A 17,800-nucleotide genomic window follows, 5' to 3' on the forward strand; every position below is an offset into this window, starting at 1 on the left:
GCACACATGTATCATCTTTTTTTTTAAACGACTGCCTAAAAAACAGTACAGTCTATATTAGAATAGAACGCTTTCTGGGAAAATGTGTGTGTGTGGGGGGTGGGGGGGTGTACGAACAGCTGTGCCAACGTCAGTAAAAGCGACAGCCTAGGCCCGAGGACTTTGGCTGTAGCTGCGCCTCACTTGCTAGATCCAGACCCTCTTGCCAGGCCACTCGGCAAAAGCCTACCGGTGATCGGTCAGCAGTACCATATGGAGGCTGGGAAAAATTAAGAGATTACAAAGCTGCATGACACTAAGACACTCACTAAGACTTTTTGGGCTTTTACGTATTTGCTTCACTTCAACAACATGACCAAGAACTGCACCATGTCTTTAGCGCTATTTTATCTATATAATCCATTACATAGCACCTTAAAAAGATGTTTACAAATGGCGTTGACAGAAAACTGTGAACTTGCAGTATAAATGGACAAAGAGACATCAGCTGTCATTCCATCTATAATATAAAACTGAAGAATCAAGGAATTTCAGAAGAAACCAACAAGACAATCAGACCAAGAGGGTTTATGGCCGTTTTTTTTAAAGGTTGGAGAAGAGGACATAACTAAAGCCAGTCTGTAAAAAAGTATTAAGAGTTTAATTACAGGATGTCGCCAGTTTTGCATCTTTTTTTCTCATCAAGCAGGATGTTCCATCATTAAGGTGGCACTATGGGGAAGGCTCTATCAATTTTTAGCTTTAAGTTTTCTTCACCCAAGGACCTGAGGCTGTGGACTGCCACATAAAGGATGAACGGTTTGCTTCAATAGTTCAGAGCCAGAATCATACATACTTTAAGGCACAGCGGTTACTACAGTGGACAGCTTATCATGTTATCAGATTACAAAGGGTTAAAAGTCATCGTACAATTTTTAAATCAATTCTATAACTAGCTGGAAGCCAAGGTACTAATGCTACAATTGTGGTGATGTGCAGTATGGTTGTCTGCTTGACTCAGTTGAGAACCGTCGATGCTGCATTCTGAACCAACTGGAGACAAATTAGTGATTTTTGATAGACACTGGAGACAAATCCGTTACAATCGGGAGAAAATAAGCACATGGATTTTTTTTTGTTTTTGTGGTTAGCAGCAAATATTAAGAAAAGCAGAAGCAATCGATACAAAAAACCTTTGTCTTACTCATAAATTCAAGTGACAATGGGTCCCTTGAAATGCCCTGTAAGTTATTATTATTTAAAAAAACAAAGCATAGCTGAAAGACTAAACCCTTTAGATAGAAACCGCAGGCTATCATTTCGTGCACAGGCCCAAGATGGAATCTGAGGTAACCAGATTCGGAATGCTCAACGAGAGATTAGTGAGATAAACCCATTTGAAGGGCTAATTAAGACTTGATGAGATTGGGAAGTCACTTCTGTGGTCGGCAATTACATCTGAGCGGGACTTAAGGTAATGTAATGAGAAAAAATGCTGCACTCAAATCAAAGATAGCGTGTATGGACACCCCCCCCCCCCAAAAAAAAAACAAAAAAACAAAACTAAAGAACAATCTAGTTGATCCAAGCCTCTTCATCCTTGGCTTTCGAGAGGACATCTAATGACATTTTAGAATCCTTCATTATTCCCCTGAACGGTGACTAACAAAGTCACTTTTCTGCAACAAATGCTCAGTTCTATTTAACATTAGTTTGAATGTGTTGATAAAATTTTGAAAAGACGTACAAGTACATCTCGAGAAGACCACTGTTTGTAGAGTCAGGCAAGGGGATCATTTTAATATTTGTTGTTTAGTTTTTCCTCTATCGAACGATTTCAAACACCAGAATTATTTTATTTGTATTTTTGTAGATGAACTAGTGTGTGTTTGTGTGTGAACTCACCTGTGGATAGGGAAACATTCCGAGGGCCAGCTGTATGACAAAGAGCACAAAATGAAAGGGAATATTATCCAGTAGTTTTAAGAAAACATAAAAACAAAAAAATATTTGGCACAGTCCCTCAATAATGTGTTGTGAATGCTGTTAAATCAAATTCAGCTAGGATAGGTTCCTACTCCTCAGTGACCCTGGACATAATAAATTGGGAGGGCATGGCTGGATGGATGGCTGGATGGATGAATACGCCCTAAATGTGAGGATGTATGCTTCTTGTAGGGGCAGGGGGGGCGGGGGTAAGTGACAGGTGACTTGACATTTGTCACGTCACTTGTTCATTGGATGTTTTATTGATTGAAACGTGCTGATGGTGAAGCTCAATCTAAATTGATAAGGAGGCGCAAGTCATTTCATGTAGCTCAAGGCATAGCCAAGATAAATTGAATAAAAGGGGACAGGTAAACCGGGTTAAACAGTCGCAGAGAGTTCATGCCAATAATTTTGACTTGGCTCATTTTCTGTAAGCTCATCTTTATTGTTCCCCTTTTAATAGTATTAAACATTATTGACACAAAAAGCAGAGGCAGAAGTGCAAATCATTTGTTCTACTGTGGCCAGAAACAGATTGAGAATCAATAGCCTGAGTGGGCAGACAAGTGACAAGAGTGGGATACTGAAATTTAAATGATATTTGAAAACACATTGTCAATCAGGCACTTTAGCAAGACCCTGGGGAGCAATGAACACTGCTTCACTGCATCATCATCAGCTCTCGCTCTCACTCGACTCCACACACACATGCACACGCCCTCAGACTGACACTGACACACAGGCACCTATGAAAATCAGACAATTTACTGTCTTACCTCCATGAAAGAGATTCCAACACTCCAGACATCTGCATGGATACCATACTGTTCCCCTGATATGCGTTCTGGCTGTATAAAAACAATATGGGGGAAGGAAAAAAAAAGCCCTTAGGTTATAACTGGTTAGAGGATCACAGTCAGAGAAAAGGCATGGTAGTTAAAGTTCACTTACCGCCATGTATGCATTTGTTCCCACATATGTTTTGGCAATTGAATTCACCAACTGTAAATATTGACAGTGATAATGAATAAAATCCCTGAGAGCTGTTATTATTTTCGAGCAGAGAGGAGTTAACTGTGTTATGTTAGACAGTAAGCACAGTCTATCTATCACCTTGAAACAAACAAAACATTTGAGGTTAAAAATTAAATAGTTTCAACAGTTCTGTGTCTGTATGAGGAGGTCAACAGATATTCAGATTTGTTATTCAGATAAATGTCCCAAATGCTTGCATACATATTGCAACATTTTCCATAGAGACACAGATCGAGAGACTGAGAAAAAAAAACCACACCGACACAATGACAAGGGGTATTGTCTGTCGCCCACGCTTTCCTCCACCTCTCCTGAATGCATATCAATGAGGCTTTGCAGTTGCGAATGTGGTCATAATTATAACGAGATTTTTTTTTTGTGGGGGGAGGGGGGGGGGGACGGTGCAGAATAATGGGATGGAGCAATGTGAATGTACGAGACAGACCCATGGGAAAGCACTGGGCCGAAAATGAATGCAGTGATTGACAGCTTGACCACAGGCACAAAGGACTGCACAATCGTAGAAAAGTAACTCTTCCCTCACTCCCAACTACCAACCTCTCTCGCATTCAACAAACGAATGAGTGTACCTGAGTGCTGACACCAAAGTCGCATAGCTTGACTTGTCCTCGGGTGTTCACCAGCATATTGGAGGGCTTGACATCTGTGGAGAGAAACTGCGTGATACAACTGCTACATCAGCAATCCGGCACTGATCTTTATCAACTCGGCTCCTTTTCGCAACACAAAGCCCAAACCTAAGTTCACTTACCTCGGTGAAGTATTTTTAAGCTCCACAGGTATGTTAGGCCTTTCACAACCTGTCCACCAGAAAGAAAAATAAACAAGTAAATAAATAAATATTTTTTTACTTTTCAATGTCATTCAACCTTTCAGATAATAAGACTAATAAATTGGGATGGTCTATTAATTTTTGTCAGGTATCCTTTGGAATGATTGTGAGAACAGGCTCATAACTGCAATTGTCTTGAACCTAACTCAACAGTAGCGAGTCCCTTTTGTTGACTGTGAATGTCTCATTAATTGGCAATGATGATGAGAGGATTGGTTAGTCTGGTAGCGGACAAAAACCTTGTCTTGAACAAACAACCATTGCTCAATGGTTCTTTGTTCAAGACAAGGTGAGTGCTGACACCAAAGTGGAGCTAATGTAATGTTTGTTGTAATAAATGGTTGTTTGTTCAAGACAAGGTGTCATAAAAAAATAAAGTTTCCATTTGTGTGTACCTATGATTGCCACTCTTTCATTAGTCAAACTTTTGGCTCTGTAAACCTTGAATTAGTCACTAAGTGTAGACAGTGAGAGTTAATTGAGCTTAAGAGAGTCTCTCCTGAACGGCATTAAAAAGTGCAGTTAGTACAACATTTCAACAGCACATAGTGGAAAAAGTACACCACTTGTAAAAAGTAATGCAACGACCGGCAGCAGGAGCTTTCTCTGAAGCTGTTTGACCATTCAAAAAGCAAAAGGAATTGTCTGAGGTCAAGCAGCCGAAAAAGTGGTGAGAATGATGTGTAGATCTTTACTCAGATCCTCTTGGGTGCCTCTCGCGTGATAATTAAAAGTTGTGATGGCTTTAAGATGGCAAAGTTGTAAATTACCAAATTAACACAGAAATAACAGCTGTCATTGATGACAAGGTTTGAAATGGGAGATAGAATAGAGGAACAGCGACAGGAGAATGGTAATGATTGTTCTAAGGGGACATTCACATAACATCAGGGCCATTACTATAAAAAGGACAAGGGACTCTAAAACGGGGGATTAAAAAAAAAAGGCGGTCATTCAGGCAAATAACTGTTGTCAGGACTGCACTAAATAGAGACTAATTAATCTTTTGACACTTGGGTTTCCTTTCTTGTACTTTAATTGGAAAATACAGCTTTTGGTAAACCTATTTTATAGATGAAATCACCATTTATTTTGTGGGGTTGGTTAAAAATGTTGACTCAATCACTCCTTCCTCTTAATTCATTAAATGCCAAGAGCGGCTTAAGAAGTCCATTACAAACAAAACATTCAGTGCCAAGGTCGACTTGTGTCGTTTGATATATTTTTTTCATCGGGAGGGATGCACTGTCCCTTTAAATTGCAAGCATTTTGAGGAGTGGTATGGCCTAAACCTCCAGCATTGTGTCGCGTAAAATATGGTGGTATATGACAACTCCAATAGAAAACATGAAATTGAGTGAACCCACCACGTCTTTGAACAACATTACATTAGATAATCCTGCCGCTTTGTAAAAGTAATGGTTCAATTATATGATAAAACACCCCAAAATAATGACATTCATGCCCACGATGAGTGTATGTAGGTCTGGTCGACGATTCAATATCAATATGTATCGCAATAGAAATCAGAATCAGAATCATCTTTATTGGCCAAGTATGTAGAACACACAAGGAATTTGTCTCCGGTATAACACGCTGCACTAGTATCATCGTAAACAACAAAATCATTGAACCATTTTAGAGTAACCAGTAGTTTTGTAGTACCATTTTGTGGTGCAAGAAGAGTGACTATGTCAGTGACTGTTTAAGGAGTTAATGGCTAGAGGGAAGAAGCTAGCAAAGACCCCGACTACGACATTGTGCATGCTGTAGGCAGCGCTCAGCTGCCTCCACACATGAAGATGAAACAGTTATGCCAAAATGGAGAAGAGGCTGCCAAAGCAATCCAGAAACATCAAATAAATGAGCTGTCGATGCAGTACAACTCTTGCACACCAACCCGATTCAATATCTAAGGATGGATACATACGTTGTATAAGTAAAGGAGTTCCCTGAGTTTGACGTGCTCGTGTAACTATCAATGATGCTGCTTCGTGGTAGCATCTACTGCAAATTAGCACTTACAACCTTAGTTAGCACATTACACTACATTTCAATGTAAACAAAAACAGTTCATTGTTTTTCTTATTTTGCAAAGAAATACTTATCAATATTGACTGATAGGAAATACTGTACTTATATTGTAGAAATTGTTCAGCCATATTGCCCAGCCCCACGAAGGACATTATGCTTAAAGAGGAGTTTATTTATTCTTTTTATTGATCTTTTCGTTTCACTTTTTCATCTTTGGATTGTCCTCTTATTTAAGGTTAAAAACCATGTTAAAAAAGAACTACATAAATTCAGCCTTTTTTTCCAGAGTCATTATTTTCAATAGTTTAAAAAACAAAATCATTATATATATATACTAGCTGGTTCGCCGCCCTCCAGGCGGCACATCAGCTAGTTCCTGCGGAAGGCTGGTAAGGTGGTGGTTCGCCGCCCTCCGGGCGGCTCATCAGCTAGTTTCTGCGGAAGGCTGGTAAGGTGGGCCTTCGGCCCACAAAAGTGTTGTTGCTTGGTTCAACTTTTTGTTCATCTTCATTGCTTATCGCGAAAATAAAGAGATGTTTAGCTCTACTAAATAAATAACAATTTCATTGCAATGCTTGTGGGTAGACAACATTTTTTCGCTAAGATGCCCGCGCGATCGTAGTGAGCCACTGCCTGAGCGGCGCAGTGGCGGCGCGGTGAAGTAGGTACGTTTTGAAAAGGGACAGACGGAAGGACAGACCGCGTGCGGGACGACGCGCAATATATATATAAGATATATACGTATCTGAAATACACACAGCCCTAAGTCAATGTAATGTACTTCTGAATACAGCTAGATATATTCAAACTTACTGCCACAGCAATCCTTCCCAGGACATGCTCCGGGATCCTTTTATACACGTCAAGTGAACCACCTGTATTGGAAAAAGAGCTCTTTCATTTATCCCAAAACAATTACTCCATTATATTTCTGTGATATCTTAAAGGGAACATATTATGGAAAATTGACTTTTTATTGTTTCTATGCAAATACATGGGTCTCTGGGCTAAGACTGCCTGTCCAGCCATCAAGTGTGAAATTAAACAACCAAGGACATACTCTGTTATCTGCCGGTTTTTGAAAATTCTGTCTGTGCGGGAGACCTTTTGCACTTGCGTCCCCCACAACAGTGGGGCTAATTAACATAATAACCACCGCCACCCTAAACAATGTATCTCCACCGATGACTCGACAGAGAACCATTCTGATGTGGTGGCCGAGCTGCAGTTTAGAGTACTATCGGCATGAGTCTCTGAAAACGTTTTAAAATTATGTTCGGCTAGGTTTGTGATTTATTGGGTGGATCGTATTTGTGTTTGTCGATGGCATGTGCTACATGGCTACATCAATTGACAAGTGTGTTTCAGTGTCTTGGTGATCAAAAGGTGCCTTCACAAGTGACATTGCAATGGTGTGTGAAAACGCCAGCGAGTTGGAAGCCACTGGTTGCCCTACCAAAGCCGTCCTGGCACAGCAGTATGAGGAGCGAGATGGAGACTGATCAGCCCTTAGAGCGAACTGACTGCACAGTGGCAAAAAGTATGCTAAAATATATCTATAAATTCTTCATCTCTGGGGTATTTTGACAAACGCATGTTGCACACATTATCAAGATATCTGGGGACTGATTACAAGTTTTGAAAAAGAAAAAAAAAGCATAGTATGCGCTTTTTGTTTATGCCTTGTTTTTCCTGGCTCCTTGTGACCAGCGATTTCTGTTTGTACTTCTCTGTGTGTGTTTTTCTGTAAATAATTTGTTATCGCAGTTTGTCTGAGCCTGCATTTGTGGGATCCTAAAAATATTCGGTTCGGTCTCGAACGTGACAGAACTGGCTTTTGACCACCCTTAGTTGGCAATGAACACCTCATTTAACTAATATGACATACTTTACAATGCAACAAAAAGGTCATTTACAATTTCATTAAAAAGAAAAAGAAAAAAAACATAACAAAAAGCAGTAATGGATGGGAATTATTTCAATGTCTGAATGGGTCACAAATTCACCCCAAAATCTTTTCATTAAGTATTAAGATATCCTTTATTCGTCCCGCAATGGGGAAATTACAATCCGAATTCAGAAAGGAAAAACACTGGGTAAGGAGAGGGGGGGAAAAATGCACATAAATATGCACTCACAATGTTGTATTCTGTGTCCAAAAACAATGTTAAAAATCAATTTTTTAAAATCTGAAAAATATGATGACTATTTTTTTTAGATACAAACCAAAAACTCAGAATCCACATTTTGAAAAGCGAAAAATACATAAACTGTCAAGGTGCAAAATAAGTGCCAAACTATTGGACATACTTTGTTGACAGTTTGGCAAAAGTGTGAAACAGGGGATTCAATGCATTAACACAGTGAACACACACAGATACACAACTACAGACATCTCACACTGATTGACATTCGGGTGAGCGCGTGCACGCACATACGCATACGCACACACACACACACACGCACACACACACAAAAGCCCCTCGAATTCCACTCAAGTTTGGATTTATTACACCCTTGTAGCTTTTAGCACAGCAGCATGCTAAGCAGCTCACAACACCATGACATTCTTTTGATCAGCAAATGTGTAAATGGATACATGGGAGAGACACGAAGGGTAAACTCACCATCCATGAATTCTGTACATATGGATATTCTGTTCTCCACAAAAAAAGCACTGAAGAAGGTGATGATATAGGGCGAGTCACACTGCAATGAGGATAAAATAATTAGCAATTGCAGAATATATAAACAGTATTCCAAATTACTAATGTAAGTCATGTTATTAAAATAATTTTGTTTTTTGTTTTTTCCAGGCACATTTTTTGCAAAGGCCGTTTTTGCTGATAAAAAGCAGAATAGTCCAATGCCTCGTGAAAGAAATGAAAACACTGGACAAGAAAACCTTCACACTGTTAAATAATTTGTGCATGACATGCCGAGAAAACAAGTTCTTTCTAAGAGAGATCTAGGTGGGAGAGTTTCTTTGACTCTATTGCATGGTATAACGAGAGTAGGTGTTTCAATGCCACTGATTGTAGTACAAGTATTGGAGTTGTTGTTTTTTTTTTAACCTCTGGAGTCCCAAGAAACTTGTGAGGCATGTACACCTTAAGATTTGCAGTCTAGCACAAAATTATATCTTGGCCACGCTGAATCAATTTCACAAATAGAAATGTTTGTCTTCATACAGTATATTTAAGAACACACTCTCTATATACACACATGGACAAAGTTGTTGGTATTCCTCTGTTAATGAAAGAAAAACCCATCAAGTACACTGCAATCGCGTTTCAAATGGGGACAGTGTATATTCATGTAAAATCTGCCAGATATTACACACTACATTGTAGTCCCATGGGAGGTTGATGTAACATTTCAAGTTCATTAAGGTATGCAAAACTCAAACAGAACAAAAACATGAAAACAAACCCTCTCTTCCCCCCCCCCAAAAAAAAAGAACAAAAAACAAAACAAAATCTGCACGGTTAATCAGAATCAGAATCATCTTTATTGGCCAAGTATGTAGAACACACAAGGAGTTTATCTCTGGTAAAATCTGGTTTTGACATCAAATTATTCAATATAATGAATCACAGAAACTGACCTTGTAGAGAATTTCTAACTCTGACATTATCTGCTTCTGGAGCTCCACAGTGATGTCGAGAGGAATTACCTGTTGCAATACAAAATTGAAGATACTGCAATTACAGGAGACAATTTATGCTTTTTCTTGCCACATTTTCAAAGCTGTTTCCAGGCATCCTATTAAGTACGGTATCATATTAGTTTTTGTTCCGTGCGCATCAGACATAACAAAGAATGTATGAGGTAGAACATCTTACACGTTAACAAGACATTGGGTGACAGAGGTAAGTTGGCGCCTTCGATATGAATTATAGGCTTCCGTTCAGAAATCCCCTCTGGCACCCATGAAATACTCTTAAAATGTGTGTTCAGATGCAAGAGTGCGTTCCCCTTCCGTTAATTTTCCGAACGTTGACAAGAAAATACAAGGTTTGTCTCTTACTTTTATTTTTATGCCCTTGATGAAGCATCGATTTAATTGAGTAAGCTACTAAATTGTACAATGTGAACACATCTACAGAACAATTTAAGATGTTGCTCGAAGCCATTTCGATCAATGAGAGAGTAATTAATAGTAGAAGTAATAAATCCTTCAATTGCAACCGCGAGTGTGGTCGATGGATCAGGAAGAAAATGAGCACCAAGCGACAAACTTTAGTGCTCCTTTGAGAACCACAAAAAGATTCTTCTGTGAACCCCCTGTTGATAGCAAACTTTACAGATCCTATTTTGTCTTCTTCAAGTTGGCCTATTTTAAGAAACGGTTTCACATACAGGTGAGCATCTTGTCATCCAACCCCATGTACAATATTGCGAGGTAAGGAGTCCGTTACCATGAAGACTACAAATCAATATATATTTTTTTTCCATCATGGATCCAGTTATGATTCAATTTGTCTTATCTGTGGTCATCATTGAAATTAAGGTAAACTGACACTGTTCATTTAGTATTTTTATTTACGAAATGCACTCTTCAATGTTAAGGTGCTTAACATACCGTATTTTCACGACTATTCGACGCATCGTACTAATGGCCGCAGTCTCAGTAATGCGTGACATTTCTGTATTTTACACATACACAGGACGCATCGTACGAATGGGCGCAGTTTTACAGTGGTAAAACATACGCCAGCTTAAACATACGGCATGCATGCGCGCACTCTAACACGTTAGCTTGAAGCATACGGTAGCATGCCAAGACATACAGATAAGATAAAAACACGTTTTTAAAAAGGCAACGAAAGCAGAACTGAGTTCGGGTGTATTTTATTTAGCCATCGTACAATGTTCTCACGTTTATCGATCAATCATCACCCAGAAATCCATCAAAGTCCTCATCCTCTGTATCAGAAGCAGAGGACTGCACATCTCAGTTGTCATTGAATGCATCACATGCTAGTGTGAGTTGCTACGCATTGTCGAGCGGAAAGAAGGAGTAGCAACAGCAAAGTCAACATTTCTCTCGTGTGAAGCTTTCCCACATTTGAAAGTAAAGAACAGAGCGAAACATGGTGGCAGCGCGTGTGTGTGTAGAAAGAATTGAACAATTGTGCAAGTACCGTAATCCATCAAAAACGCCGCGTTCCCTCTCGTTGTTGCGTATTGTGGCGTAACTCGCCAAGCGCTGCCTCTCACTCTTTGTAAAGTTGTGTTTGCCACCGATCATCCATTGTTCCCATGCCGTTTGCAACTTTACTTTGAACGCCCGGTTGATGCCAATGTCCAGCGGTTGGAGTTCTTTAGTCAAGCCTCCGGGAATAACGGCAAGCTCAGAGTTCATTTGCTTGACTTGTTTTTTCACCGCTGCTGTGAGATGGGCACGCATGCCAAAAGATAACCGGTGGCTTTAAGTTTGAACTGAGCTTCGTAGGCGTCTCTTTTTGTCGAATTTATTTTCAGGGGTTCTTAGAAACCAAAACCGGAGTTGTTTTGCAACAATGCACATTGCCACACTCTATACAAGTGTTGGTACTGGCTTGAGGCGTCCACTTACACGCCCACCCTTCACCATTGGCGGACTAGCTTGCCTGTCCTCTCTCTCCCTCTCTCTCTCTCTCGCCCTCTCCATATATGTATATATACACGCCCACGCTTCCCTGATTGGCCAACTTCTTTCCTGCATGCCTGGCCACAGTCACTTCCGCCTTTTCTCAATATAAACAGCGTGTCGGCTGTCAGTCAGATTTTGGAACTCAGCGCATATAAAGGACGCTCCGCACCATAAGGCGTCCTGTCCATTTTGGAGAAAATTTAAGACTTTTAATGGCGCCTTATAGTCGTGAAAATAAGGTAACTAATCGAAAAATTGTTTCAAATATGAGAAAAACGCACACACATATAAATATACATGTATATACACACATACATACATACATGTATATACACACACACACACATACATATATATATACATATACATATACATATATGTATACACACACACACACACACACACACACACACATATATATATATATATATAGTAGTTGTCTGAATGTTATTTAGTCTCACCTTGACAGCTAAGACACGCTTGCCGAGTAGATGATATGCTCTAGAAGGACAAAAAAAAAAACTGCATGTCCACATACAGTAAGGCAAGGCAAAGCATGGCAAAATTATTTGTATAGCACAAATCAACAGTAAAGTGACTCAAAGTACTTCACAAAAAGACATCAGGAAAAAAGGCATTTCGGCAAGGGGAAAAACAAAAGACAAAAATATTGCAAAAACATTGATTTCTGCTTCAGCACTGATTCATTGGTTCATTGAAGATCATCTAATTAAAACAGTGAACAAATGGGGTTTTAACTTTGATTTCAAGAAACTCAGCGTCTTGGCTGATCTAGTTTTCTGGGAGCTGTTCCAGATATGTGGGTCATAGAAGCTGAATGTTGCTTATCCATGTTTAGTTCTGACTCTAGGGACAGAGAGGCGAACAGTCTCAAATGATCTTAAGAGTTCTAGGTGGTTTATATTCAATGAGGAGGTCTCTGATATATTTTGGCCCTTGACTATTTAAAGTTTTACATACTAAAAGGTGGATTTTAAAACCTGTCCTCTGACATATGGGAAACCAGTGTAATGATCTCAAGACCGGAATGATGTGATGAATTTTCCTGGTTTTGGTTAGGACTCGAGCAGCAGCATTTTAATTAATTGCAGGTGTCTGATCGATTTTTTTTTCCAGACCAGTAAAGATACTGTTCCAATAATCAAGGGTACTTCTGACAAATGCATGGACAGGTTTTGTCAGATCCTGCTGAGACATCAACTTTTTTACCCGTAACATATTCTTCAGATGATAGTTAGCAGGCTTTGTAACCATCTCGAAGTGCTTCTCAAAAGTGAGATCTGAGCCCATGACTATGTTTTTCACCTACTCTGTGTTTTAAGATGTAATGAGTGAAGCCGTTTACAGACTTCCAATCTTCTTTCTTTGGCTCCAAAACCAATAACCTCTGTTTTGCTCTTGTTCCGCTGCAGAAAATTTGGGCACATCCATTTGTTTAACTGCTCAATGCATTTAGTCTGGGAACGTAGAGGGCCATAGTCTTGTGATGAGATCATCTGCATAACCTATTTTATTGATCTCTATTATCTGAGCCAATGGGAGCATATAAATGTTAAATAGCAGTGGCCCGAGAATGGAGCCTTGTGGAACTCCACATGTGATTGCTGACTGCTTAGACTTAAAGTTACCTATTGATACAAAATACTTCCTGTTTTCTAAATGGGTTTTAAACCACTTAGGTACGGTGTTAGAAAGCACAAGTTTTGTGCTCTTCTTCTAAAGGACACTTATAATCAGGAAGCCAACAGTGAGGTTATGATGCAGCGAAACTTCCTAAGAAAAGACAGGAGGTTGGTCGAGTTGGCTACACTGCAGCAATCGCAGACAGTCCTGCTTTTATCGTGGCAAGAGAAGCAAAGAAGCACAGCCCTATTATGATTTAACTAGCTGGTTCGCCGCCCTCCAGGCGGCTCATCAGCTAGTTCCTGCGGAAGGCTGGTAAGGTGGTGGTTCGCCGCCCTCCGGGCGACTCATCAGCTAGTTCCTGCGGAAGGCTGGTAAGGTGGGCCTTCGGCCCACAAAAGTGTTGTTGCTTGGTTCAACTTTTTGTTCATCTTCATGGCTTATCGCGAAAATAAAGAGATGTTTAGCTCTACTAAATAAATAACAATTTCATTGCAATGCTTGTGGGTAGACAACATTTTTTCGCTAAGATGCCCGTGCGATCGTAGTGAGCCACTACCTGAGCGGCGCAGTGGCGGGGCGCAGTGGCGGCGCGCAGTGGCGGCGCGCAGCGGCGCGGTGAAGTAGGTACGTTTTGAAAAGGGACAGACGGAAGGACAGACCGCGTGCGGGACGACGCGCAATATATATATAGAAGATAGATAGATGGCTGAAGTCCTGAATGCCACACTAGAGGATTAGTTACACTTACAGGATACTGCATGCATAGTTTACCAGTCACGGTACTGAATGACCTCTCACCACGTAAAAAATGAACATGGTCTAAAAACAGCCATGATTTGGATCCGAATTGAGCATACTGAGTTCCATTGTGTATGCAATGCGCTATAAAACTATATTTCATGTATAGACAGTGTTATTTATTTTAGTCCCAAGAGTGCTTTTGACCATTAAGATCATGTTCTCCATGAAAGAGCAATTTTCACAAAAGGCCGATGTCCTTGTTTTCCCGTTGATGTCTCGGTGTTGTTCTAAACAACAATCAATATCAGCTAAGCATGACTGCTGCCTCGTAATTAAAACGAGGATGTTAATTGAGGCTACATCGCAGGGGTAGAAAAGTTAATGCTGAATGAGCAGGTTGTGTAAGCTATCAAACAAACTACCTGGAGTCCTCCCATTATTCTAGCCCGAGTTACCAAGCATGTGGCTGAACCTCTGTGTTGAAATATTGCTACAATTTTGCTTGAATGTGTTTGGATTAATGATTGGTCTCTGAACAGACCAAACCCATTATGGCCGCTTGCACAATATACTGCACTGATATCACGACAAGAACTATGTAAAATATTCAGCATTTAAAACAATCATGTTCAGTTCTGATTTACAGTTCACCCCATCAGAAGGGTATACATTTAATAATACTTATTTTTGAGGTTGCTGTTTGCAGCGGTGTAAAACTGTAATGCATCATAATGAGATTTGATTTGTGACAAAAGCAATTGAAGGAACCAAAATATTATACACATCAGCTCTAACTTTACGGGTCAACAACAAACTTTAATGAGAGATTGCTTAAATGTGCCCCCAAACATATTTTTAAGTTGATAAAAAAATATATAAAATAAAAATCTTTACTATTTTCTTAGCATATCAGGTTTTTGAAATATTATCATTTTTCATTTTTAATTGTTTTTGATGTATTATAAAAAAAGCTTGTGCAATACCGATTTTACTATGGGTTGCAATTGATAACTATGATCTTTCATAAAGAAAAAAAAAATCAATCTTTTGCTGAACCTAAACTTTAATAGGTAAATATTAGGAAATATATTACCAGTAGTACATATTATTATTGTTAGTATATTATTATGATTAGGAAAACCTGATGTGCCAGCCAAAAATTAGGGCAGATATGCACCCAGCACAAAAAAAAATATAGAAATGTTTACTTGCATCTTTGATTTAAAAAAAAAAAGTGAAAGAGTGACCTGTGTTATATTATACAGTAGGTGATTAATTAATGCTTGACAGAGTCGATCTCAAAACTGATGCTTTATTAAATTAACCATAAAGGCAGAATATTTGAGACAGCTCCGGTATTGGATGTCATTATGATGTGCAAGTTGTCAGAAGATTCAGTGGTTGGTGCCATTTTATGAATAAAAAAACATGTCTTTCAGTTTAATTGTACTTTTAGAAGCACATTGTTGGGGCTGCTACAGTGTCCAATGTTGTCCAATGTCGGGGCGGTTATATTTGTAGATTGGGAGCACTGTTTCATATCACTCGGGCAGCAATTCAGAATGTACTACATCTCAATGAATTCAGACTCAAAGCCATCTCAATAATAAGTTAACTGCAAATTAACTTTGAAAGACAGAATCCTAATCATAAGAATGGCAAGAGAGACACATTGGATTTTTGATAGTGCTATATAAGGATGTTATAAAGATAAATATATGGTACGGCTTGGTTAAAGAAGACTGTCCTTGACCACCTCAGGGCAACATTCTTGTATGAGTAACAATGACAGGCTTGTGACAGCGGAAGAGATGGGGACAAGGTTACGAAGCACCCCCCCCCCCCATCACTCCTCCCTGATCTGACCCCAGTAAATGTGCCTCATTGCCTGGATCTTATTTACACTCTAGCTCCTCTGTAATAAAAGCTCCATCATGCAGTATTCATAGGCCCTCTCGCAATGTGTCTCAAGTTGGGGCGATATGTTAGAAAGACTGGCCTTTTGGATCAGGGCTAATGCAGTACTTTTAAACTGCCGCGTGGTTGACGGGCCACCATTCTCTCTAGCTGACAGCTATTATGGCTTCATTTATGACACAGAGGCCAAATCCTAAACACAAACAGGGATGCGAGTACAATATGCATCCTTCAGAAAACTTTGTGAAAAGCCCTAGCAATACACAACAAGTTGGAATATTTGTGTGTAGACTTTTGAGACAATATATTTAGTTAATTTACTGTATATGATCAGACAATATTTCGGAACGGGTGGCATGGTGGTTCGCACGTCCGCCTCAGTGCAGAGGTGAAGGGTTCAATTCCGGCTCTGAGCTTCCTGTGTGAGGTTTGCATGTTCTCCGACGTGCCTACGTGGATTTACTCTGGTACTGCGGTTTCCTCCCACATTCCAAACACATGCAAGGCAGGTTAATGGAACACTCTAAATTGTCTCTTGATGTTCTTGTAAGCGCTGTGATGGTTGTTTATCCTGTGTGTGCCCTGTGCTTAGGTGGCAAAGAGTTCAGGGCGTAACCTACGTACCTACTGCCCGAAGACAGGTGGGATACGCTCCAGTACGCCCGCGACCCTCATGAGGATAAGCAGATTAGAAGATGGATGAATGAACTATTTCAAAAGTAGCTTGTCTCTCTAGAATGTGTTTGTTCTCATACACTAATGTGAAGTCAAAGAGAATCCCTTGAGGTACATCTTCAACAAAAGTATCTAGGCTAAAATTAAATCACTTAGGTACTAGGTGAACAAGAAACTAACCAAACAGTTTGGAGTCTTGACCATAAAATGTAATCAATATGGTGACAAGATTAAACCAAGAGAGAAAATGTAGAGGCTTGAAGAAAAGTGCCTCAGTAGATGCCACCACGGTCACAGCCATGCTAATGTGCTGGTTTTAATTGCACTTCTGTATTCAAGAGTGGAATCGACAACCTGTACGTCCTTGTAATCACACTCATAAGCCATAGAATGAGTTAAATTGGTGGATGAGATGGACCCCTAAGAGAGTGTCTAATAATAATAAAAAAAAAGAAAAAAAGCCAGACACTGATGGATGGCCAGGTCAGGTTGTGTGGCTTTAGAGAGTTGAGGTGTTGGTAACATCCAATTGAGTCGAAATGGCTCTGGGTCATAAATGGGTTAAAGGTTTAAAAGATGGGTGTCATGTTCCTGTTCTGGGCCTGGCCAGCAGGTGGCAGACTGAGCGGACTTGCTGGCTGCACACCTGCTGTCAATTTGTCAATTACGGAACTGTGTATTTAAGCACCCGCAATCTGTCTTCTGGTTGTCGGAGTATTGTTTATGCCTTACTGTTTCCATGCTCATAGACTATTCTTGCTATAGATCTCGTTGTGTTTCGCTTTTGAACTCTCAGTACCAATGGTTTTGTAAGTATTGGATTTTATTTTGTGATTTGGCTTTCTCTTGCGTGTATTTTGATACATTGTTTTTGTTTGTCTTTGTGATCCTTATTTTCCTCCCCTGCCTTTTGTGAAAGCGCTTTTTGTTGTTCGTTTTTTGTGCCCTCTGGTCCTTGTTTTGACCAGCGCTTTATGTTATCTCTTAGTCGTGGCGATTTTTGTATTAAAAACATATGTTTGAAACGGAGACCTTGTTGACGTCTACACTTTGGGGGTTCAAACTTAATTTGGCTTGTCCGTAACAGTGGGGAGCCTTTAGTGATGCCTTTACACTTGATAACCACAACAAAAACTAGACAAGAGCTAGTTGAAGGGCATAAATGGAGAATAGTAATGGTTTTTTAAAGTCTAGATTTAATTAGAATTCTATCCTATACTTTCAAGTTCAATTAAAATATATTGGGACATTTTTAAATTATTCCCATTTTACCCTGTATTCATTTCCCTGTT

General features: G+C 39.7%; 1 protein-coding gene across 3 annotated transcripts in view; it reads right to left on the reverse strand.

Annotated features, from left to right (window-relative positions):
• The window catches only part of map2k5 (mitogen-activated protein kinase kinase 5), a 57,442-nt gene that overhangs the window by 24,802 nt on the left and 14,840 nt on the right, over positions 1–17,800 (reverse strand). For all 3 annotated transcript variants that reach the window (XM_052063217.1, XM_052063216.1, XM_052063218.1), the window contains 9 exons: positions 11,990–12,029; positions 9,498–9,566; positions 8,518–8,599; positions 6,704–6,765; positions 3,776–3,824; positions 3,594–3,667; positions 2,920–2,970; positions 2,745–2,816; positions 1,885–1,914 (listed from right to left, as the gene is read on the reverse strand). In XM_052063217.1, the coding sequence (XP_051919177.1) occupies positions 1,885–1,914; positions 2,745–2,816; positions 2,920–2,970; positions 3,594–3,667; positions 3,776–3,824; positions 6,704–6,765; positions 8,518–8,599; positions 9,498–9,566; positions 11,990–12,029 (529 nt within the window). The remainder of the gene's footprint in view (positions 1–1,884; positions 1,915–2,744; positions 2,817–2,919; positions 2,971–3,593; positions 3,668–3,775; positions 3,825–6,703; positions 6,766–8,517; positions 8,600–9,497; positions 9,567–11,989; positions 12,030–17,800) is intronic.

The sequence above is a fragment of the Hippocampus zosterae genome, chromosome 4 (genome assembly GCF_025434085.1).
Source record: "Hippocampus zosterae strain Florida chromosome 4, ASM2543408v3, whole genome shotgun sequence".
In the NCBI taxonomy this organism is placed as follows: Eukaryota; Metazoa; Chordata; class Actinopteri; order Syngnathiformes; family Syngnathidae; genus Hippocampus; species Hippocampus zosterae.